This window comes from Eretmochelys imbricata, chromosome 5 (genome assembly GCF_965152235.1).
Source record: "Eretmochelys imbricata isolate rEreImb1 chromosome 5, rEreImb1.hap1, whole genome shotgun sequence".
Taxonomy (NCBI): domain Eukaryota; kingdom Metazoa; phylum Chordata; order Testudines; family Cheloniidae; genus Eretmochelys; species Eretmochelys imbricata.
In genome coordinates, this window is record NC_135576.1 from 112,859,070 (window position 1) to 112,884,351 (window position 25,282).

General features: G+C 42.3%; 2 protein-coding genes and 1 pseudogene across 2 annotated transcripts; all 3 read right to left on the reverse strand.

The window, feature by feature from the left end:
• Window positions 1–2,071: 2,071 nt before the first annotated feature.
• Window positions 2,072–2,647, reverse strand: LOC144264684 (interferon beta-like). Its single transcript, XM_077816459.1, has one exon. The coding sequence runs from the start codon at window positions 2,645–2,647 to the stop codon at window positions 2,072–2,074; it is 576 nt and encodes a 191-aa protein (XP_077672585.1).
• An 11,233-nt stretch (window positions 2,648–13,880) lies between these two features.
• On the reverse strand, window positions 13,881–14,456 carry LOC144264685 (interferon beta-like). The gene has a single exon (XM_077816460.1). It carries the CDS (start codon window positions 14,454–14,456, stop codon window positions 13,881–13,883), a length of 576 nt encoding a protein of 191 aa, XP_077672586.1.
• Window positions 14,457–20,260: 5,804 nt separating this feature from the next.
• On the reverse strand, window positions 20,261–21,523 carry LOC144265402 (interferon beta pseudogene; annotated as a pseudogene).
• Between the last annotated feature and the right edge of the window lie 3,759 nt (window positions 21,524–25,282).

Below are 25,282 nucleotides of genomic sequence, written 5' to 3' on the forward strand. Positions count from 1 at the left end.
ATGCACTCTTGCTTAGTGGGGGAAAGGCACCAATCTCGCCTCTTCCAACACAACTGGCTACTACTCCAAACACCCAAATTGACAAGTTTTTTGGGGGACAAGTAACCTGGTACAAAGTAGAATGGTAAAAGGTGGGAGAATTCAGGTGTGGTGTGTGGTCCGTTTGAATGGAAAGGCTAATTATCGTTCTGTAATGATTATTTTTAAAATGGAATTAGTGCGAATTGGGACACTGGTTCATCAATGTATTGAAGGATGTTCCCAACTGGAAGCACTAACGTGAGCGGGATGGCTCACCTACTTTAAGTTAGTCTCATGCATAAGTACTCTCTGGAATTGGGGTTTTCAGGCTGAACAATTACAGGGTTTTTTTTATTCTCCTTTTCTTTCTTTTTGGTTCAATCGGTATTTTATTCAAATCATTACTGGTATAGGTTGCCATTTTATATAAAATAATTATTTATTGGTAAGTAACAAATATCTATGATAAATACATAAATAAGAACAATAAATAAATAATAGATTGACATAAATGCCCTGTTACAAATATCGTAAACGGATCTGAAAATATTTTCAGAAAATATAGTAACAACACCTTTTAAAATTCCACTGCATCAGATTTTAAATCATGTAAAAATTATTGCTTGATTTCAGTTAGAACTTCTAAAAATGTTGATATTTAAATTTCTAAACTTTTTTGTGAGTTTGTCCGCCATTTGAAAACCCCATAATTCCGCATGGATTCTCCTGCTAGCAGAGAGGCTGAACTGCTTGTCTTTTATGAAAGAATTGTTATCTCTTCACGTTCATCCTGGGAAACTGTTGGTCCTTTCTTCCTGGTCAGAGAGTCCCATTTTCCATCGCTGCAGCCAAACATCTCCAGATGTCCAACTTGCTGATGAGTCTGTGCAGGAATTTCTGAATGGAATTCCCACCTCAGGTCGTTTCGGAGAGATTCTTGCCAAGAGGCAGGAAATATGTTGGAAGATTTTCTGGATAGCCACCTTGGCATTCCCCTTCAGGGACACTCGAGGCCTGAAAACCTCTTGGAGCCACCTGAAACGTCTCTCTTCGTTTCGACATTAGAGGAAAATTATGCATATCCTTCTTGTTGGAAAGTTTTTCCAGTTCACATTTGTTATGCTGTTGTACTGTGGTTAAGCTGCATGTTACGGTTCAGAGATGAGATTTGATCAGAGAAGAATTGGACAATAGAGCAAACACATAATGTCAACAATGTTTAAGGTCTAACCCTTTCTTAATTTTCTTGTAACTTTTTTGCATCGATATCCTTCATTTAAAATTTAAATTTTGAGTGAGTGTATTGCACAATACAAGGTCAAGTAGTATGGAGTATTAGAAGTCTTAGACATCATTGTGGGAAGGATCAGTAGAGAGGAGGGAATCCACCGTACGGTACAATTTCGTCCAACTGTTTTAATCTCTGTAGTCGCTGCAACCTCAGCTGGAGTGAAATGAGATTTGGTTGAAACACAAAGAAAAAAATACAATAGAAAATTTATGAATGTCAATCTTTTCTGCACCTCATAATCTTATGAGTCTTACGCTATGTTCATATTTCTTATAAATGTCTCTAGGAAACTTCTCAAGCTGTGGTATACGATGAGGACAGATTAATAAATAGCAACCATGCTCATAATAGAAACATACTACATGTATAGAAGTCAGAGTACTTTGGGGGTATCATTATTTGATGACCAAAGTACTGGTGAGGTGGCTAAGGATTCCAAATATATGTACTTTGTTGCATGGTCTGCCAATTATGCAATACATAACATCACCTGATATGTGGGAGATTATGAAGAATCGCAAACCAAAATGACAGTTGAAAAAATAAATCCATGTAATTGCAAATCCATTTCCAGGACAGGACAGGAAGAGCCTGAAGCTGCTGCCAAGGAAATCAGTTGCGATTTGGCCACTGACCCTGTAGAAGAAGGATCAGGCCCTATATAAGCAGAGTTATAAGATATCCGCTATCTCTGTTCAACTGCATAATTGACACTAATATTTAATTCATTTACTCCGAGGAAAAGATTTGTACTGTACCTTAGTTACTCAGCCATCGAGTGAGTTTGTCAATCAGTACAAAACATCTGGGTATTTCCACGCGAATGATCTCCCAGGCACACAGGCTATATTGCTTTTCTTTCAGGAAAGCATCTATCCCCTGAAAGTATTGTTTCACACTTCGACTGATGATCTGGAGGTCCTTACTTTCCGGGTTGGTTAATTCCTTCTCCATCTGTGCTCTCAGACATGCCTCCAGCCGCTGAATTTGCTGGTAAAGGCCATTTTGGAACCTGACTATGGAAGTGGCATCCCAGGCACTTTGGGTGAGGTTTTTGCTAAAGATGTTGAAGATCTCTTGGAGGATCTCTTGAATTACCACCTTGGCATTCTCCTTCTGGGCCACTGAAAGTTGGACAATATCCTGGGTGGGCTTGAAAGCTGCCCTTTCATTGATGCATTGTGAGGGGAAAATTCCGCTCCTTTTCTGCAGAAGCTCTAAGCTCTCTTTGTTCACTTTGTTCTGCTGGAAGTGAAGCATGGTACAGAGCCGAGATGAGATTTCAGTGGAGAAGAGCAGTATGAGGCAAACGTGCAGCAAAAACCTGGTGGTCATGATGATGTGTATACGCTCCTTTGCTTTGTGTGGAACCTTGAGCCTGGAGTTCGTTGAGGGTCCTACGTAGACTGCTGTGTCTTTCCTTTTTGTCTCTGAATTTAAGTATTTGGTTGGAGAATGTTTCTTTGATCATTTTCTGTTTACGAGATTTTCCTTCTTGAAGGTTTCAGAATTTTTCTTTCTGTTCTTCTTGCTGTTTTCTAGTTCTTTTACCACATTTCCTTTTTCTTTCTTTCATCGTGTCATCAGTTTCCCCAGCTTTCATCACAGAAATCATTTCCTCCTGCCTGCTAGTGGAATGAAAAGGGGGAGCTTAAGTGGGAATGTATTGGTGGTGTTTTTCTCCCTTTCATCCACCTGTGGTTGGCTTTCCCACAGGAAGACCTAAAGTCATAGATGATGGATAACACCAAATGGCTCTTAAGTAGATTAAAAGCTTCTTCCACGCAGCACAGCTTCAAAACAATGTGATAGAATGATTGTCAGGCAGTTCTCCTCTGCACGATAGGGGTAGTGAAGAAGTTAGACTTTGAAGAAGAGTTTGTATGGCTCCCAGGTGCAATGTGACCAGGTCAAGGCCCCTCCCCAAAATTGAGGTTCTGTTTCAGCATGTAGCTGTGGATATTCTGGGTCCTTTCCCTAAGAAGACACCCAGAGGAAAGGTGTACACACTGACTTGCAGGGCCGCAAGGGCAGAGCCACCACCATCACCTCTGGCCACAAATTTCATAAAGATGTGTCCAGCTACTGAAGATCTAATCCTCCCAGAAGAAATGGAACAGTTTCATGGTGAGACGTTCTATACCTCGTGGGAACAGCCTACGCCTCCATTTTCATCCTTTTATATGATTGTGTGGTGTCTATTGCAAAGTTTGTTGTGTTGGGTGTCTTTGGAAGACCCAAGATGCAGTGAGCATTGTGGTCATAGTGATGTGATAGTAATTGTTGTTACTGCAGTGTTATAGTAACGTTATAGGTTATAATTCCATGTCTAGAGTTGTGAGGCTGAAAATGTGTTTTCATGGCTTAAAATAAACCAAAGCAAAAGCTTTCCAAGAGCAGAGAGGCAGTTCACGCCTCATCAGGGCATGTACGGGAGAAACCCAGCCCAGCCGCACAGGAACAAAGGATGCTGGCCTAGGCAGCAACAAAAGAATCTGTTGGACTCTCCAGTGAGTCACCGCCCCCCCCCCGTTCCTGTGGACAGTTTGGGACTGCGATAGGGTAATGCTCACCTGACTTTGAAGTGGTGGGCGGGAGACAAAGCCAAGAGGGAAGAAATAACATGATAAAAAGGAGAGATGTTTGCCATGCTCTTCCTCTCTCTTCCAGCTACGTCTATAGCCACCACACCAAGCCACTGAAGGGCTGATGATAGGGGAGAGCCTGGCTGAGGAGCAACCCTCCCAGAAGACATGTAACATATTCATGGAGTCTCATTGTGATTGTGATATGTATTCACCCAATAGTATACACAACTCCTTCTGTCCACCAAAGTACCATTGCTCCGAGATGGAGTTCCTACAGCAAAGGAAAACCCCTTCTGTTGCTGTAATTTGTCTACACTACACACTTACAGCAGCATAGTTACAACACCATAACTATGCTGCTGTAGTGCCCAGGGTGTAGACATGGCCTGAGTGCAAGCAAGGCACTGTTGGTATCCATCAGCCACTCAAAGGGGTCATGTGTGGCCGGTGGGTGAAGAGCATGACCATAGACACACCCCTTATATGCGCATGCAGTAGTGGTGGGCGGGATGGGGTGGCCGTAACCCTCCAGGCAAGTGTGTGCCGGCCTGCACCAAAGAGAACATGTATTATTGTTGGTCTGTAGATGCAGCAATTGCCACTTGAGGGGCACTGTGAGAGTATGCTCCCAAGACTAGGAATGCCTTTAGCCTCCACCACTCAGGCAGTGCAGCTCCCCCTCCCACTCTTAGAGCCATAACTGACTGCCACATGTGTGTATTTGTTCTAACATTGCATTGGCCATGAAGCATCACTTTGTATTGTACATGCTACATTGTGACTGTAAGATCATATTTCCTTTTGTCAAGATGTAACCACCTTCTGTAAAATTGAGCAAAATGCTTTAAACGGGTCAGGCACATGATGTGAGGAAAATATACACACTGAAACTGTGTTGTGGTTACAGACGTATGTCCCAGGCCGATTGCCCTCAGTCCTGCGTCTCAGGGTATACGACACTTTAGATTTGCTAGAAGCTGTACAAAGGGAGACTGTCTCTACAGTGTAAACAGGTGAAGTGGTCTAAGACATACTTGCTTTTTCTTGGGCAAGATCTCATAAGGTCAGACGACATGTCCTTCCATTTTGCTCAGTTTTGCTGTGTAACAGAATGAAAGCCGGCACCTCCTTGAGCAGAAAACCTCCCAAACATTTTAGAAACTAATCAGCCACTATATTAAGTCACACGTGCTACCCTCCCCTCTGTTTATGTACAAAGCAGAATACAAGCAGAATAGCTGTACTGTGCTGAGAGCAGGGTGTGCTGGGAGGTCGCTACGCCCCTTAGACTGTGTCGTGCGTTTCTTAGCAACAGAATGGAGGGCTGTGGGTGTCGCCACTAGACAGGTCTGTGCTGCAGTAGGTGACAACCAAAGTATGAGGTGTATAGGAACCCATTTGTCTCTACCACTAGAGCACCAGTGCAGCTATTCCATGCCAACCCAGCAGGCTCAGGGGCAAAATAGTCCACCCAAAGCCAGATTTTTGAGCTTTGTTGAGAGGTGACGCCATTTGGCCCCATGTGTTCTGTATTTCCTGCCTCATTTCCTTGCTAAGGATATTTGCATATCATAATCTTCCCCTTTCTGTGACCTCATAACTTCCTTAGCGAGTTGTTTCTAATGTCATAAGCAGTGGTGACATGTGGTAGATAAGCAGCAGTAGATGACCTTAAAACGTACAATGCGTAGCATGTCCTCAAGCTTAAGGGGGAGAAAGCCTGTGTATTGATTTGTTCTTAATCTTTATTTACAGCCTTCTACCACATTTCTGAATTTATCTGAACACATTGCATTAGAATGAACAATCCTGGATCCTTTGGTAATGAGCGTAATTTAATGACTAATAACAATGGAAACCAAGTGCTCTACCTAAAAAAAAAGTAATAACTTGGGAGTTCTCAGGACTAGGCAGATTCTGGGCCAGAATAAGGTGTAGTGATCCTTTCCCCAAGTACAGGGTATATATCTAGCACTCAAGATAATGTGAAAAGGTGCAGTCCAGATACCCCACGCTACTACATTGCCCAAGGAAATGTGGTTCACTAACAAGGGGGCACAGCTATGCACCAGCTAGTGCATTCCAAGATAATACATGGTCATCATCTTCTGCACAGAAGTACAATGTATGTGCATGGTCATGAACAAAATGATGCTTGCTTGACTAATGGCAGAATTGTCAATTCCATATCCATGCCATCTTATTTTGATCCTTTTGTCTGACCACTTTTCCTTGCCAAACTCTAAAGCAAAGATCAAGCAGAGTGCACGCTAGCTGTTCTGAAGCACCAAGGTAAACCAGTTGAATGTCAAAATTGCAAAACCGATACAGAGTGGGGCTAACCCAGATATAATCCCATGTTTTATTGCATTTGATAACATGCCACACAGAATTGAAAGTGGCGGTATATTACCCTATAATACAAACAAGTAGCATCATGGGTTTTCTATATTTCCCAAACTTGGATGACCTGCTGAGGGGGAAAATTGCTCTCATGAAACCACTAGAGTTTAGCATATCAAGTGTAGACACTTTACTTTGACAGAATGGGCAAGAAAAATATTGGCCTAGCCAAAGCATCGAAGCAACTTGATGTAACCTCTCTTCAAGCAGGCCATTTTAACTCTTCACTTTTACATACTATCTTCAGAGGCTTTCTGTAAACTCCCTGTCAGTAATGATTAAACTGGGAAAAGTATAGGATAGAAAAAGCAGATGTAGATCATCCAGATAGACTGTTGTTGCCAAGTCTGTTGGCATCCACAGAAAACCAAGAAGGTCAGCAAGGCCAGGGCCGGCGCCGACTCTTCATGAAAAAAAAAATCCCATTTTTATATCCACTCATGAGATTTTGGCTACTTTATACCTGAACCTGGAAGAAGCACACCTACTGATTTTGGGATCTATTTTTGATTCTTAACCATGGAGCAAATTCATATCCCACCTGTCAAAAAACACGGAAAGCGAGAGATATTTTTCCTGTGGTGGTTTCTTTTCCCAATTTTTAGTGTCTTTTTTCTTCATGTTTATCCCTGTATATTTATACAAGGCACCCAGTTTACTGTTCCACCGTTTTTGTTTTGGGGAGGATGTTTTCTCCATTCTACTAGACACTGTTATGTTTATTGTCCTGCTGTACGGGGAGATTCTGGCAAACCAGGAAAGCGCCTTAAACCACGATTGCTTATTGCATGTGTGTCATGTCAGCAGGCCGTAAAGTGGCCATGCAGCAGCCTCAGCTTGACCAAGGCAGGAGGGGTGGGGCATTTGGGTGCCATAGAAAGAGCAGCTCAACCCCGTGTCCTTCCTGATAAGAATTGTGTTGAAGTTGCTGATACATGCATTTTAGAAGAGCAGGATGTGCCCTCAGGAATGTCAAATAGGACCTCAAGGCTGCAAACTCTGGGAAAATCCCACACCTGGGTCATCAATAATCAGAAGAAAACCTCTTGCTTGACCACTGAAACTGCTTGCTTAACAAGTTTTCTTTAAGGAACATGTCATTGTTTTATAATGTCTAAAATAAGGGGGAAAAGTTTGAGGTAGTGGGACTCTTCAGGACGGGACTCTCCCTCTGGATGTATCTTGCGTTCTCCAGTGGCAGACGGGCTGCCGCTGTGTCACTCAAGAGCCACACTCAGCTTGGATAATTATCAAGGGTTGGGGGTGTTTTACTAACCTGTTGAGACTAAGTAAAATTTAGCTTTAAGTGAAAGCACTCTTGTCTTGTTCTGTTTGTGCCAGCCATCTATCGTTCGGACGGCCATGTCTCCCCTGATTTATTTCCTGACAGCAGCTCACACACAGTAAAAGTTACCAAGAGCTTTGGGTTGAAAGAACCCCGGGTAACACTGCCACCACCATAAAAACTGTTTCACAAAGCTAGAGGTTTTATAAAATGCCAAATGTGTTGGGCTGTCCAGTCCATAAATAGCTTTTAGAAAATAACAGATCTTCCAACCAGGTCTAAATAATTATCTTCTAGATTTCCCTTACTCCTGCTTTTCATCTAAGAATTATGGCACCACAGCAAAATTCATGGCATATTTCCCACATCGTTTCTCCTCCTTTTCCTCTCTCTTGGTCTGTGTCAAGTTTGCCTGTACTTTTCCTTTTATGGACAGCTTCATCTCCCTGTTAGACCAAAACTGTGCTAGATAACCAATAAGAGCCATGAAATAAACCCTTTTAATCTTAATTTCCCTTGAGGGGCTTTCCAACCTTGGGGAGCTTTTTGGCTAAAAGACAAGCTCATCTTGGCCTTTATTCCTCTGAACTTCTGACAACGTGGCAACGCTTTTCATCACAACTCCTTTCACAAAAGAACAATTTCATATCTGGTGGGGTGATTGTTTTCAATTACTTGACTGTGTAGTCATGCGGGTGATGATCAAATGCACAGATAATTGCAGCATGTATGCAACTGACATTAGCAAAATAATAAAATGTTAAATTATCTTCTATGTTGAAATTTTATGACTTTCAAAAATATATACTAAATATGCAAGTCAGAATGCATCAATTCTCCCCATGTATAAATCTGTGTGGTATCAATCTGCTCCTTGAACCTCTGTCAGATACTTCTTTGTATAAAGTCTGAGAAAATGTAAGTGCACTGATATGACACACAGGATCACAACACGGACTGACGTACAAGCAGAAGGACATAAATAGACAAGACAGAGGTGCTATAGTTGTTATCTAAACACAGAATCTTACACAAGGTGAAGAACCTCCACAGGCTATGGCAAAGGTGATTCCAAGTCACAGGAATGATGTTTTTCATGCTCATCCTCACAGAGTAAAACATACTCTTCAGTCTAGATTTGTTTTCATTTCAGGTGAAGGAAAAACATCACAGAAAGGGTTTTACCCTAACAGGCACTAACCGCTTCCTACTGAGCACCCTGAACTCCCAGTGAACTAGTGGGTGCTCAGCACTTCTCAGAATTGGGCCCAAGGACTGAACAAATAGAAATTTTCCATGACAGAGAAAACACAGTGACTGTAACATGCTGCATCTTAAGGACAAGATGGCAGTTGCACTAGGCAGGGAGAAAATCTACTTTAAAAAGTGTAGTATTTAGTAAACAGCCTTTAATTTACATTGCTACGAGTAGAAAGAATAGTTAGACAAAATAGGCAAGATTCTGCCAGCCCTACTCACACTGAGCAATACCTCACTCTACTAACACTGATTTCAATGGGGCTTGCTTGTGGGGTATTGGACTAGTCAACCTAAGGGTGGCAGAATCTGGCCCAACATGAGACCAATGGGCCAGATCCTCAGCTCATGGAATGCAGCCTGGCAGCATTGGCTGGCTCAATATTATTAGAAGGAAACAGATAAGCCAAAGTAGAAGTCAGTTACAGTGATTGGTGTAAGAGGGTCAGAGCCAGAGCCTGACAATAAAATTCATATATATATGGAGAGAGAGAGATGAATGCTCCAAGGTCAGACCCAGAAAGGTCAAAGCTGTGTAAGCTTCTTGCCCTGGAAACAGTATGCTCAAAGAGAGAAGACATGCTCTCCCAGAGTCGTGACTGGCTTCATATGGAGTAGTTCCAGAGCATCGCCCTGTGACTCCGCGACAACTGGAATCAAAGTGCACCACATGGACAGAGAATCCTGCAGTAACTGACTGGAGAGCAAAACAAAGGGGGATTAGCAAGAGACGGGCGTGCTGGAGTCTCCAAGAGGTGAGATTACAGGAGGCGGAGGAGTCTACGGCTTAACCGGTGGCCGCAAGTTTTGTGAAGCTTTTGTGCTAAATGAAGGTGGGGAGGTAGCTCCCTTTTATGGACAGCCAGTTAGATGTAAAATCCATTGTAGTTGCTGTTCTCCACTTGCCTTACATGTAAAGGGGTAAAAAGTCTCTCTGCAAAGCATAAGTGAAAGGAAGTGAGTGCTCACCATACTGGAACTTCTTAAAATGGAGGAAAAACTCTCCCTTTATCTGTCTGTCTGTCCTCCCAACTGGAGAGTTCGAGAAGGCAGCAACTATGCTCTAAGAAGCCTGGGGCCCGGTATGAACTATCATCAGTATCATACCTAGAAACTACTCATTTGAAATCTCGGATATCTACGTAGATCAGGAAATGTCTAGAAAGACGCAATTAGCTCTCTCTCTCTCTCTCTCTCTCTCTCTCTCTTTCTTTTTTTAATACTTACCTCTTTTAAGAATAGGGTTGTATTTTTGGTGTCTTACGAGGTTTGTGCACGTGGTTTTTACTTAGCTGGTGGCAACAGCTGATTTCTATTTTTTTTCCTTTTCCTTTCTCAGCTCTTCCCTGGAGGGGGAGTGAAGTTATAGTGATAAACCTGCTGGTGGCATCAGATCTAGTGAGGCTCCACCTCTCCACCAAGTTTTGTGTAGGTGGATCGTGGTTCTGAAAATACTCTTTGGCACTGAAAGGACTGGGGCAGGGAATCTAATGGGACCAGAGCTGAGACAGATGCTTCAGATCTGTGTCTGGAGAGACCTTTTTGATCAGTGCAGAAACCATAGAATCTGCTGAGTGTGGAGATGGAATGGCAGCCATTTCCATGAGGAAGGCTGGGGTCTAACCTGCTCCTCCTCCTTTCTGCCCACCATTGGAAGGATGTGGGAGAACTTCAGTGGGGGATATTTACACAGTTTTCCTCTCTTTTAAGAAATGCGAGCTGGGATTCCTCACATGCATTGGCTGCTCCTTATGATACAGGTGATATTGTCAAAGAGCTCAACTGAATTCTCCACTCAGCATGGCCCCTTTTTTAATTCAAGGTCTGCTGGCATGAGTAGGAATAGTTTCTCTCTGGCACAGAATAGGTTTGGGGCAGTTAGACTTTTTCAGAAGAATTCAGTATTGTTCCTGGATAGTAACTGACTGATGTATTCCCCTTGTCATAAGTATAAAGGGAAGGGTAACACCTTTCTGTATACAGAACTATAAAATCCCTCCTGGCCAGAGGCAAAACCCTTTCACCTGTAAAGGGTTAAGAAGCTAGGATAACCTTGCTGGCACCTGACCAAAATGACCAAGGAGGAGATAAGTTACTTTCAAAGCTAGAGTGGGGGGGAACAAAGGGTCTGTCTGTCTGTCTGTGTGATGCTTTTGCCGGGAACAGATCAGGAATGCTCTTCAGAACTCCTGTAAAAAGTTAAGAAGCAATCTAGCTAGAAAAGCATTCAATTTCCTTTTGTTTAAATGGCTGGTAAATAAGCTGTGCTGAATGGAATGTATATTTTTGTAACTTAAGGTTTTGCCTAGAGGGATTCTGTGTGTTTTGAATCTGATGACCCTGTAAGGTATTTACCATCCTGATTTTACAGAGGTGATTCTTTTACTGTTTCTTTCATTAAAATTCTTCTTTTAAGATCCTGATTGCTTTTTCATTGTTCTTAAGATCCAAGGGTTTGGGTCTGTGTTCACCTATGCAAATTGGTGAGGATTTTTATCAAGCCTTCCCCAGGAAAGCGGGTGTAGGGCTTGGGGGGATATTTTGGGGGGAAGATCGCTCCAAGTGGGCTCTTTCCCTGTTTGTACCTTGAGGAGGTTTTTAACCTAAGCTGGTAAGAATAAGTTTAGGGGGGTCTTTCATGCAGGTCCCCACATCTGTACCCTAGAATTCAGAGTGGGGAAGGGCTGCATTTTAGAGGTGACAGAGAAGCTTTGATAATCCTCATTCCAATGCCCTATTCCCGCTCTCATTACACACATGTACTTTTGCTTGTGGTGTGCACTCAAGAATGAATTTTGTCTGTGCTGCGCTCACACAAAAATGATGGAACCGAATGTGTGTGTGGGACACACAAATGATGAGCATTCATGGAAGCCCACACTTAATGGGCGGGCTGGTGCTTGTAAATGTATTGTGGGGAGGTGGTATGTGAAGGCACACAAACCTGATTGATGGAGTTATGAGCAAGCTAATTAAATGGTAACTTAACTGGTGTGTGTTTGAAGATGTATACTGTCTTGATTGGTGCCCTCTTCTCCCCCCGGCACCCCCCCCCCCCCCCCCAGCAGTAGTTTGGCCTCTTCCAGGACATCTACTCCACCAAACATCCACAACAAGAAGTTATCTGCTCGGGGAAAACAACCAAGGAAAAAGTAGCAGAGGAGAAAGAGGCAGAGATCAGGTGTGGTGCATGGTTTGTTATCGTGGAAAGATTAATTATCACTCCATACCTCCTTTTTTCCTATGGAAGTACAGTGAACTTGCACACTGATTCATCCGTGTATCTAAGTATGTTCCCAGCTGGAAGCATGAACACCAGTAGGATGGGTCACATACTAGAAGTCACGTGCATAAATACTTTCTGGACTTGGGGTTTTAAGGCTGAACAATAATAGAGTGTTTGGTTGGATTTTTTTTTAACCAAATCATTACCACTCTGTTGCCATTTTATATAAGATAATAATTTATTTCAATTATTCTACGATAAAATATCATTAAGCGCAATAAATAATAGACTGATATAAATATCCTGTTACAAATATCATGAAATGCCCTGAAACTATTTCCACAATGCACAAATAGAATAAGTAGTCACAACAGCTTTAAAATTCCACTGCATCTCATTGTAAATCATGTCTAAAATGTTCATTGATTTCAGTTAGTCCTTCTAAACAGGTTGGTATTTTTAATTTCTAAACTTCTTTGTGACTTTGTCCTGTAGTTGAAAACTGCATAATTCCACTTGGATTCTCTTGCCAGCACTGATGCTGAACTGCTTGTCTGCTAGAGGAAATAACTGGTATCTCTTCACCTTCATCCTGGTGAGCTGAAGGTCGATCCTTCCGTCCTGGTAAAAGAGTCCCGCTTTCCATCATTGCAACCAAACCTGTCTCCAGATGCCCAGCTGGCTGATGAGTCTATGTTGGAATCTCTGACTGGAACTCCCGCCTCAGGGAGCTTGTTTGGAAGCTGTTCCAGTTCACATGTGTTATGCTGTTATACTGTGGTTATACCGCATGTTACAGTTCAGAGGTGAGATTGGATCAGAGAAGAGATCATAGAAATATAGATCAAACACACAATGTCAACAATGTTTCAGGTCCCAACCCTTTCTTTTAAAATTCTTAATTGTTTTGTAACTTTTTTGCATTGATATCCTTCATTTTGCATTTTAAACCTGAGTAAATGAACAGAATATTATCACATAAAAAGAAATTTGTGCAGTTGGAATTTCATGAGAGTGAATGTACGGCATAAGACATCAAGCATTATGGAGTGTTAGACGTCACTGTGGGAAGAATCTGCAGAGAGGAGGGATTCCACTGCATCCGTCTGTCTTCACCTCAGTAGTTGCAGCATCCGGAGCTGAAATGAAATTGGAAATAGTTGAAACACAAAGGGAAAAAATATAATTTTCATTGAATTGATCTCAAGAAATTAAATGAAAATATCTTTTCCACACGTAAGCTCGCAAGTCTTTTAGTATGTTCATATTTTTTTAAAAAGTCTCTAGGAAGCTTCTCAAACCTTGGAATACTAGAAATAGTTCTCATGAGGACAAATTAATTAATAGCCATGCTGATAATTGTAGAAACACACTAGGTATGTTGAAATCAGAGTGCTTTTATCATCAGATAATGATACTTTCTTCCCTCGCATACCACAAAGTGCTGGTGAGGTGCCGAAGGATTCCACATATGTGTTCTTTGTTGCATGGTCCGCCAATTCCCTACTGCACAACAGTACTGATATGTGAGAGATTATGAAGATGTGCAAAAAGAAACAATAAACAAATAAACAATAGTAGAAACACCAAAAAGTAAATCCATGTCACTGAAAATCCATTTCCAGGACAGGACATGGAGAGCCTAAAGCTGCTGCCATGGAAATCAGTTGCGATTTGGCCACTGATCCTATAGGAGAAGGATTAGGCCCTTTATAAGCAGAGTTATAAAATATCCGTTATCTCTGTTCAGCTGTATAAATTACCTTAATGTGAATTCATTTACTCCAGGGAAAAGTTTTGTACTGTACCTTAGTTACTCAGCCTTCGAGTGAGTTTGTCAATCAGTACAAAACATCTGGGTATTTCCACGCGAATGATCTCCCAGGCACACAGGCTGTATTGCTTTTCTTTCAGGAAAGCATCTATCCCCTGAAAGTATTTTTTCACTCTGCGACTGTTGATCTGGAGGTCCTGATTTTCTGGGTTGGTTAAGCCCTTCTCTGTCTGTGCTCTCAAACATGCCTCCAGCCGCTGAATTTGCTGGTAAAGGCCATTTTGGAACCTGACTATGGAAGCCCCATCCCAAGCACTTTGGGTGAGGTTTTTGCTAAAGATGTTGAAGATCTCTTGGAGGATCTCTTGAATTGCCACCTTGGCATTCTCCTTCTGGGACACTGGGAGTTGGAGGACATCGTGGATGGGTTTGAAAGCTGCCCTTTCATTTATGCATTGTGAGGGGAGATTTCCGCTCACTTTCTCCAGAAGCTCCAAGCTCTCTTTGTTCACTTTGTTCTGCTGGAAGTGAAGCATGGTACAGAGCGAAGATGAGATTTCAGTGGAGAAGAGCAGTATGAGGCAAATGTGCAGCAAACACCTGGTGGTCATGCCGATGTCTTCCACTTCTTTTCTTTGTGTGGAACCTTGAGCCTGGAGTTTATTGAGGGTCCTATGTAGACTGCTGTGTCTTTCCTTCATGTCTCTGACTTTAAATAATTGGCTGCAGAATTTTTGTTTCATCATTTTCTGTTTTTTTTAAAAGGTTTTTCCCTCCTGGAGGCTTCAGTCTTTTTCTTTCTGTATAATTCACTGCTTTCTAGATTCTTTTACCACACTTCCTCCCTTTTGTATTGTTGTGAAAGTGACCAAACCCCTTTCACTTATGCTGGATCCACATACATACAGGCTTTTCATGATGCATTAATTTAAAGATCTAATATAATAAGATCATCCACACTTCAGAAGTGGTAGTGAGAAGACCGCCAAGTCATCAAACCCTACACTTCTCATTCATCACTTCCTACATTTGACAGACAAAACTAGTTTAGGTATATTTAAAGTTTTGAGGCCTGGAGGAAGTGGGAGGAAAGGGTTGGCCTCAGGGGAGCTGGAACAGTTTGTTTAGTGGGGCTGTTGAGAGCCACTGAACCAAACTGTAAACCGTGAATATGAAGGAAACCACTTCAAGCCAGGGGGTATGGCAGCACCTATGTTAGGCCTCCCAAAAATATTGGTAACTTTCAACTTCAGTCATGCAACCTGAAAAGCACACTTAATATGTAGACACCAGCAAATATCGGTATCTTCCTTCTAGGAAAACACAGGAGATAGAGAGTGAGCTCTGAGAGAATGGAACCTTTTTTCATTTTTTGTTTACTTCCAGATCTGAGTGTATATACTGTAGCTGAGGAATCGATGCAGTTAGACGGTGTGAACATGTTGTCCTATTGGTCACTCTGAGTAGCTGACAGTGGTGAAAAGTGGAGGGTAATTAGTAAAACAGGATGAGCAATTAGTTACACATACTAGAGAGGTACCCACATGGATGATTGTGATTTACAGTGGGGCCAGAAGGAGGTTATGAAGAGAAGTCCTGATCTGTATTTTTAACAGGCATGTCCCTGGGTTGTAGTCATTCAAAGAATTTTTTAAAAATCAAAATCAGTGTTCACCATTTTGGCTAGTTCCTTCTCTTAACTTTTTTGTTTTCCCCTTGGCATGGGCAGGGAAATTCTTCAGCTTTGATTTAGCCTCTTTGTTTCCTGTGGTCACATTTCATTTTCTGGTTCTCTTCCCCTAGCACAGACTGTTGTGCTGGATTTTGCCATCGTGGCAGGAAAATGTGTTTTCATCCAAAAAGAAAACTATTTTCACTAAAATTAGAAAGGAAGAATCACCTGAATAAACCATGAAAACATTTCTGTGCATATTAATTTGGTTAGAGTCTCCCAAGGCTTCCTGCACTTTGATAAGAACTATCAGAGTCTTATATCAGCGATATGAAAGTTTCTGAATAGTGCAGAGAAAGCAGACTTACCAGAGCCCCCAGATTGCCATGCACTACGCTCCCCTTTCTCGCATTACTTTCCATGGGTGCTGGGGATGTTTATCCCACACGAGGGTGAAGTCCAGAGAAGATGTTGAGGAGAAAGGGAAATAAGTACTGTAGTATGAATACTAGGAGAGGAGAAGGTAACAAAGTAATCACAGGGTAATGCGGGGCAGGGGAGCCAAATCATCTTTTTCAGTAAATCTGTATGGTGACAGCAATTTAGGGGCACTGGAATACTTGTTGTTGTATGGCTGCTGAAAGCCATTGAACAAAACTGTAAACCCTGTATATGATGGAGACCATGCATTCACTTGCTAATATTACTTGATGCTGCTCAACCCCAGCACCCCTACTTCCATCTTCCCTGCAGCAAGTAGGCAAAGAACCAGTCTATTATTTGAGAAAACTTAGTTACAAGGGCCTCAGAGCCTGCTGCAGAGGATCTATGCAGGGGTAGAGCCCTCTGCTTATGCCTTTTCCCTGTGCCACATGGAAGGGTGTGTGGAGTGAGATGAGGTGCCGTGGAGTCAGAAGCTTTTGCTCCCAGTTCCCTCTTGGGGTGTTCTCCATACAGTTATGATCCACGTGTGAGGCCTGGAACGAGCAGGCGCGCATTGAGCTGGGGCAGTGCTACTACAGGTCTGGTGGGTGCATCTCTCCATGTCACCTACAGAGAGTGTCTGAGGCAACTGCAGTCTGAAGGAAGCCCTGGTTTCATGGCTGTAACGGAACCTCGCTGACAGGGACCGGAACGGGGCTCTGAGTGGTCCCAACAACTGATGCAGAAACTCAGTAGCTCTGTGCGAAAAGACCTTGTGTTCTGTGTAGAAGCCATAGGCTCATCTGCTTCTATGATGAAGGCTGGGGAGAAACCTGCGAGTATCCCCTCCTGCCTGCCAGCGGAAGGATAAAAGTGAGCTGAAGTGGGGATGTATTATTAGCATGTTCCTCCCTTTTTATCCCCCTGTGGTTGGCTTTCCCACAGGAAGGCCTGAAATCTTAGATGATACATGGCATCAAATGGCTTCTTCAATAGATGAATGGATTTTTTCCACATAGCACAGCTTATAAACAATATGATGGGATGAATGTCAGGAGGTTCCCCACTGCACTCCTTTGGCAACAAAGCAGTTAGAATCTGAAGAGTTTGAATGCCTCCAAGTGCTATATTATGGTCATGTTCCACCAGAGAGCGGGGTATACATTATGGGGGTGGTGACTTTTTCATGCAATCTAATTTTGCTCTCATTATTCTCAGATGATTGTGTTGTGTCAGTATAACGTTTGGCTCCTGCTACATGAAGGAATGAATGAATGAAGGGAGAAAGATTTGGGCAGGAAAGAACTTGAACAGCTGATGGCTACAGCTCTTGGAAAAAACTGCACCATAAGAAAGGAGAGGCATTTGTTTTAAGAGTTAACTCCTTGTACATGCCTCTAAACCAGCAGGTCCCAAACTGAGTTTCCTGAATCAGTGGCAGTACATGGAGTACTGGCTGATGGTCTTCAGAGAACTGGCAGATCCTACGTTCCTTTAAAGACCACTAAACTTATATAAATGCGTTTCTAGTACTACCTTTCTTTGTAAGCATTTGGTGTACCTGCCACACAAATGTTAGCTGATCCTGAATGGGAGGGGAAAGGATCAGTTTTTGTAAGATGAGGCCCACATAATGAAATGTTTGAGAACCCCTCAGCTAAAGAGAACAGAGGGCAAAAGCTTCTGCAATGCTGCCATCTGTTGACTGTGAAGAATTTAGTCTCCAGCTAGAGACACCATAGTTTGTACTGTGTTACAAAAGGGATTTGAAATGGGACATACCTTCCTGGTTTTTTTCCCAAAGGCAGGTTTCCAATCAGCGTAAAAATTCACACACACTTTGTTTTTTCACTATTTGAACATGTAATGTAGTGGTTGTTTGACTTCTTTAAAAACTTTTATATAAGAAATCTCCAGATTTAGATTGTGGCTTAAATTAATGCTAGACAATGATGGGACTAACTAATAGCTCTTCAAAAATACTATCTATATACCTAAACTTGGCAAAGAGATCCTTACATGATTTGTTCCAATGGATGGTTTTTGTTTTTGTTTTTTTGCTTTCAGGTAATTTTTAGTCATTCACAGCTCAACTGAAATTTTGATGGACTGTGCTCCTCCAGCTGGTGGTTGTTGGTGCAACATGCAGTCCCTAAGCACATACGCTTGTTTTGGGAGCACCTGGGGGAGAGCAAAGGGAAGCAGCAGCAGATGCTTACAAGCCTGATTCACAGGAGGGGTTGGGTATGTACAAGCTTGATGGTGTTTGTGAGCCAAGTGTACCCAAACCTGACTGGTGGAGGGGGAAAATTAAATCCACATAACCCTTCCTGATGGTGGTGGTGGGGGAGAAACGGAGTCTGTGCACATGGAAACCTGACAGTTCGCACACATCTCATTGGGAAGGAAGGGGACAAGCAACTTTGTACCACGACAACCTGAAGTCTTCCCCTTAGAATGCCTGTGTCTCCATCATCCCTTTCATTTCATCACAATGAACTACTGCTCCAAATATCTGCAACTACAAATGTTGTGCGTGAAAATAATCTGGTAATGGGCAGAAACACAAAAGCTGCGGAGTTGAGGTTGTGGTGTGTGGTCTGTTGGAGTGGTCAAACTAATTACCCAAGCTATTTTTCTTATGGAGTCACTGCTGAATCAGGGTTTATGTTCACAATGTACTTGAGCATGTTGTCAAGTTTAACTGCTTATGTCAAAGGAAAGCTCGTGTACTTAAAGTTAGGCAAATGTTTACAAGTCCTTTGCTGAACTGGAGTCTTAAGGTAAAACAAGAGAAGATTTTTATTGAGTCTCTGTTTTTTTAAAAATCTAATTAGTACAAATCACTACTGCTGTAGGTTGCTATTTTGTAGAAATAAATATTTATTTATAAATATTATAAAACCTCTGAAAAAATAAATAAAAGCAATACATTAATATTGTAAATAAATATAAATGGATCAACATAAAGACACTTTTACAAATCCAGTAAAATGATCTGAAAATCTTTTCACAGTGCAGGAAAAGAATATATATTTGCACTAGTTTAAAATTTCAGAGTGCCTAATTATAAGTGACCTAGAAACTGGGATATTCTTCTTTCTTTGTTATCCTTGCCACAAAATACACCTCCAGAAGTTTCCCTTGCTTATGAGTCCATGTCAGGATCTTTCCATGCGACTGTCGTTCCAGGCAGCTTGTGAGGGTATTTTGCATGAGATGTAGGCAGAGGTGAAAGTAAGGCGGTCCGGTCCGGTCCAATATAACGGCAAGAGCCGGTACACCATGCCATACCAGACCGGCTTCCCGAGGCTGGCCATTTAAAGGGTCTAGGGCTCCTGGCAGCAGCCAGAGCCCCTGGGTAGCGGAGGCAGCTCAGGCCATGATTTAAAGGGCTCTTTAAATTCTCACCGAAGCCCCTGGCCGCCGCCGCTACACCGGGGGCTCTGGCAGGGGGCTCGGACAGCGATTTCAAGAGCCCGGGGCTCCAGCCGATGCAGGGAGCCCCAGGCCCTTTAAATCTCCACCAAAGCCCTAAGCCCCGGGGTAGCGGAGGCATCAGAGAGCCCCTGGGGCTCTGTCGGAGATTTAAAGGGGCCGGGGCTCCACTGCGGTAGCGGTGGACGGAGTCCTAGGCCCTTTAAATCACCCCCGAGCTCTGGGACACCCAGCCGCCTCTGCAGCTGGTAGCCCGAGATTTAAAGACCTGGGATTTAAAGGCTGGGCCTCTTCCGGTTGAGGCCACACCTCTTCTGGTTTAGGCCATACTCTGTCATACCGGTAAGTCCTTTAAGTTACTTTCACCCCTGGATGTAGGAAATCTGTTGGAGGATCCTGGATGTCCACTTTGGCAGTCTCTTTCTGGGTTTCTCTGGGCTTGAGAAAATTTTGGGGCCATGTTAGGTGTCTTTCTTCATTCTGCCTTTGCAGGAAAATTATCCTTCCATTTTTTTTGGAAATTGTCCTGGTTCATATTTCTTATGCCGAAGCGAAGCCTGTTACAGTAAAGAGGTAAGATTTCATTTTTAAAAGCAGCCCAAGGCAAATTCGGAGCAAACGCGTAATACCAATGATTAAGAAATAGTAAGGTTTTTCTCCTTCGGTTCAAATACTATGCTGTCTTCTGCAATATTTTCAGCAAAATCTTCTGTTTAACATTTTCTCATGTGAATAAATCAGTCTTGGTAATGGCAAGAAGGCTATAAATAGTGCAGTTGAAGTTTGGCAGTTTGCTTAATTCAAGATGGACTGATAGGAGTCTCGAAAGCTGCTGATTCGAGAATCAGTTTAGAGACGAAGGACTCCAGTGGAGGTGCAGTTTCATTCAGCTGTTTTCATAGCATCATTACTGGAAGCATCACGTGCTGGAATGAAAAAGGGGAATGGTTCAAACATGGAGAGATTCAAATGCCAAATAGAGGCCATCTTTTTCTAACCAGATGTCAAATCCTAAATCCTGAGCCTTAGTGCACTTGTCATCTTGTCACAATTTGTTGTTACTAAAGCTGTTGAAGTTAGGGGTAAACAAAAGAAAGAAAAGCAGAATAAGAACCCTCGGCTGTCCCTATGTGCAAAATGAGTTGATGGGATAGAAGTATGTGAACACAGACCCCCCGTTTTCTGGTGTCCTAACTGGAATGTTGTCTAACGAGGCAGTTGTTGAAAGGGGGCTTCTCACTGTTCTTTTCCCCAACTTAGATACTTACTGGTCAAAGTTCTATTTGGCACAGTTAGTTATCACTTAACAATATTTTGTCTTTAGTTAGCAGTTATGATGTATTTGTATATTTTTCATATAGAATATTGTGTGTGGTAGAGAAGCACTAAATTATATGCTACTCTGAAAAGATTTGAGCATGTGTTTGAAATAGCTGTATGCATAAAATTACTGTGGGAGAAAGATTGGGCCCGACGTATTAGGAGTTATAACCCTATCACCCATCTTTCACCAGCTGTTTTATTCAAATAATATTATTTGAGTTTTTCTAGGAAAAAAGAAAAGATGGTACCTTCATTTTCAAGTCTCTTGGTGAGTTTGTTGAGCATGAGGAAACATCTGGGTATTTCCACACGGATGATCTCCCAGGCACACCGGCTGTATTGCTTTTCTTTCAGGAAATCCTCTATTGTCTGGAAGTATCTCTTCAGTTTGAGGCTGGTGAGCAGGAGGTTCTCATTTCCTGGGTAGGTTACCTCCTTTTCCATCTCAGCACTCAAACACATCTCCAGCTTCTCAATCTGCTGGTGAAGTCCATTTTGGAATTCCTTTATGGAAGTCCCATTCCAGGCAGCTTGGGTGAGATTGTTGTTAAAGATATGGAAGAGCTCTTGGAGGATCTGCTGGATGGCTACCTTGGCATTCTCTTGGTGGGACAGTCGGAGCTTGAGGATATCTGTGGGCTTGAAAGCTATCCCTTCATTTAGACATTGGAAGGGAAAGTTGCCACCCATTTTCTCCAGATGCTCTAAACTCTCGCTGTTCATTCTGGTTTGTAGAACATGCAGCCTGTTACAGTCCAGACATGAAATTTCACTGGAGAAGAGCAGCACGAGGCAAAATTGCAGCAAACTCCTGCTGATCATGATGATGTCTTAGATTCCCTGTGTTTGTGTAGAACTTGAGCAACTGGTGTCTGTTCAAGGTCTTCTGTAAACTTTTGTGTTTTCGACCCCGTCTCTGAATTTAAGTATTCTGTCGGAAAAGATTTTTCTTTCATCACTTTCTACTTTTCAGGGTTTTTTCTGCTTGAGGTTTTTACTTTTGGTTTCCTTCTTTTTAGTTAGTGGAAGTGAACAAGTCATTCGAAGAACCAAATCCCAGTTGGTAACTACTTTAATATTACTGAACCCCAACATTTCTTTCCTTCGGTCCTCCCTGCCCTCTTAGATAACGAAAATGTAAAGAATAAGAAGAATATGATGGTGAACAGTGTCATCCAGTTACAGGTTAGAGTGGGGACCTGTCTGTTTGCTCCCAAGTTCCTGTAGTTAGCACTGCTCGGCAGGTCTGAATGTCTGTCACATCAGCAAGACTATCCATGCTTTTAGGTGATAACAGTGAATTTTGGCAGATGGGGGGAACTACTGCAGAGCTTCTTTTTGCTAGACTCTGCAAATAACAGCAGTGAAGTGATGTGTATAGCTGCTGTTCCTTCACTTTGCCAGCAGGTGGCAAACTTTCCCTTTCTGGTGTGGCACTCAAAATCAGAAAAGCCTGCTATGCTCTGGCTGTCTCATTCCTTCCTTCCAGCCTTTGAGAGGGAGTAATACTATAGGGACCTCTTAATATTTGATAAGCCTGGAAAGAATTCCTGTGGGAGATTGGGGCCAGAGAAGTCTCTCTTAATCTCTCGCAATTTCCTGGCCATTTGAAATATGAGAGATGAAAAACCATGTGTGTAGCCCAATACCAGAGGATGGACAGAGAGCACTGAGAAACTGTGAGGTTTACTTAAGAACCTGATACCAGTTGTGAAAAGCCCAAGGAACAGGTACAGTTGAAGGGTGTGAACATGCTGTCTTCTCGGGCAGTTCTGAGTAGTTCCCAGTGATGTAGTGTAGTGACATGGAAGGGAGTTGTCCAAAAAGATTGTAAAAAGAAAAGGAGTACTTGTGGCACCTTAGAGACGAACCAATTTAGTCTCTAAGGTGCCACAAGTACTCCTTTTCCTTTTGCGAATACAGACTAACACGGCTGTTACTCTGAAACCTGTCAAAAAGATTGTGTGGCTGGTAAAAAATATGCTAGAGCGACTGATATAAATGAATGTCACTTTCAAATGTGTTTGCCTTTTCACCATTCAAGCTTTATTCTTTTTTCAATGTGCATTTCACTGAGCTTGGACATTGAAATTCAAGTGGTCTGATGAGTGAAGTTTGCAGCCTTCTTTCTGTAGCAAGTTTCACTTTCTGTTTTTCATACCATAGCACTAGGCTGTCATGTTGGAGTTTCCATCAGTGAAAGGGAATGGTTTTCAACCCAAAATTTGTAAAGGAATGTTTTCATATTAATTTTAAAGAAGGAAAAGAAGAAAACATGACCATATTTCTGTTCGTGTCACTTCTTTTACATCTCCCTCTCCCATCACCTCGAGCACTTTTTAAAATCATAATCTAGAGTTTTGCCTAAACGATTCGGAAATGTCACTTTCAAAAATGCAGTTTATTGTACATAAGTAGACCATAAAAGGGACCCAATCATACCAGAGGTGCTGCACCCCAATCTTGCATTTACTCCACTGGGAGTTCTGTGTGTGTATTTCCTGGCAAGTTGAAGCTTCAGGAGATAATATTTATGTGAAGGAGAGGAATTAAATAATCTGAATTTAAGCTTTTCCTGTTAAATTAAGAAAGCTATGGGAGGAAAGACACATAGTCTTTCAGCATATTTTCATCAGTAATGAGCCTGTTTTCTGGGAAAGGTTAGATGGAGACTGAGCTGGTTGAAATATTTGCCAGAATTTGATGAAATCCTGTCCATTTAAATTTCAGTGAAAATAGTAGGAAATTTTATTGGAATTATTTTTTTCTGTGTCAGCCAGCTTAATTTGAATATGAAATAAGAGGTTAGTGTAGCCCCTTTTCCTATTTGCAAATAATCTGCAAAGAAATTCAGAATTTGCCAATGTATTAATTTAAAAAGATTTGACAAATGATTTATACACATTCCACTCTGATTGCTCAGGACCTTGTCACCACATCTTTTCCCTTTGCTGTTCATAATTTGCTGCTTGTTCTGTGTGATGGTTCACCTGAGTCAATGCTATTGTGTCTGTTCCTGGGATGGTTGCCTTCTAATTCAAAACTGCTTTCCAGGTGGCTGCATGAACTTCTCTGGAAAAAGTCTCTTTAAAATATGTATTTATATGAGTGTTTCTTATACTTTCTGACTACAGAGATATTCTTTTCCAACAAAAACTCACACATACAAATATTTCAGAAAATGTTTACAAAGGGCCAAACATTTTTCATAAACGTTGAATCAGTCTCAAATGTTCAGGCTGTGGCTGAATTATGTGGTTGGCAGTGCTGCTGTTGACTGATAGCTCTTCAGAACTACTATCCACTACACCAAACTTGGTAGAGAGGAGGATCCTCACTAGATCTGATGCCACCGGCAGGTTTATTACTATAATTTTAAACGTTGGGTTTAGGTAATTTTTAGGCATTGTTGATGTTATAACTCAAAGTTTAATCCATTCTGTGCACCAGACTGGTTGTTGGTGGCAAGGAGCACACACGCCTGATTTGGAGGGAGTGGAGGCGTGGCACCAGCTGGTCAGAAAACTGGGGGATAGAATTGCTGACTTGAGTATACACAAGCCTGAGTCATATGGCTTGATTTGTTTGTGTGTGTGTCTGTGTGTGTGTCAGGTGGAGGCCGGGGGGAGGAGGTGGAGTCTCTGTAAGACTTGTTAATTTTAAAGTGATATTATGAAGTTGTTGTCATGAAATTTCGTCATCATAGGAAACCTCTTTCTATGTGTATCCATCCGGTTGGACAGGACCTCCAGAAGGTACTCACTAGGCTGAGGACAATGGGAAACCAGTTGGGAAACCAGTTTAGTGAAGTTGGTGTTAAGGAGAATGGGGGTTAGGAGTGGAAAGTTACTGAAGGTGAACAAAGAGCAGATGACAAAACCCAAAGGTTCTAAAAGAAATCCCAGGGGGAAGACCCACAGGACATTTGGGCAAGAGGAAGGAAGGGGATGAACTGGCCAAGGCCAGGTTATGTGAGGTGGAGGAGAATGCTCTGTTTTTGTGCATATAAGTGATGCATTGGAACAGAAGGATGTTGGATGACCCCAAGTGATTCTGATACAGGCTCATAGAATGGCCTGGTGTGTTGAGGAAACTGAGGCAGGGAATTGCAGAATTTTTGTTCCATTTTCTGTATTTTCTGAGTGATTAAGTAAATAGCAATAGTGTGTTAGAATCCTGTGCAAAGTGTCTCCGTATTATAATCTACACGTACTACATGGCCCCTGGAAGAGGTAAACACGTCTGGGTATATTTCTGGGAGAGGACATGTTAAAGCACATTCTGAGCTTCAAAGACTACCCAGCTGACATGTTGGATGAGCCCCCACTTGTAACGCCGACAGAGCAAAGTTGTCAGCAGGCAGGATAGAACCATGGACATTAGAACCTTAGTGTATGAGCCTTGACTGTGTGAACATGTGATAATGCCTCTTAAGCCAGGGTTGTAGCAGACTCCTCAATCTCTAAATGGTTCAGGTGCCAGTAGAGGGTGACAGAGCACCACACCAACCAGGCACGGGTTGCATACTTCCCCTTGCTGAGGAAGCCCAAGCCAAGCTTCAGAGACTTCCCAGCTGATATC

What these genes read in the sequence shown, in the direction of transcription:
- LOC144264685 (XM_077816460.1), bottom strand. Translation starts at nt 14,456, where the DNA reads ATGACCACCAGGTGTTTGCTGCACATTTGCCTCATACTGCTCTTCTCC.
- LOC144264684 (XM_077816459.1), bottom strand. Translation starts at nt 2,647, where the DNA reads ATGACCACCAGGTTTTTGCTGCACGTTTGCCTCATACTGCTCTTCTCC.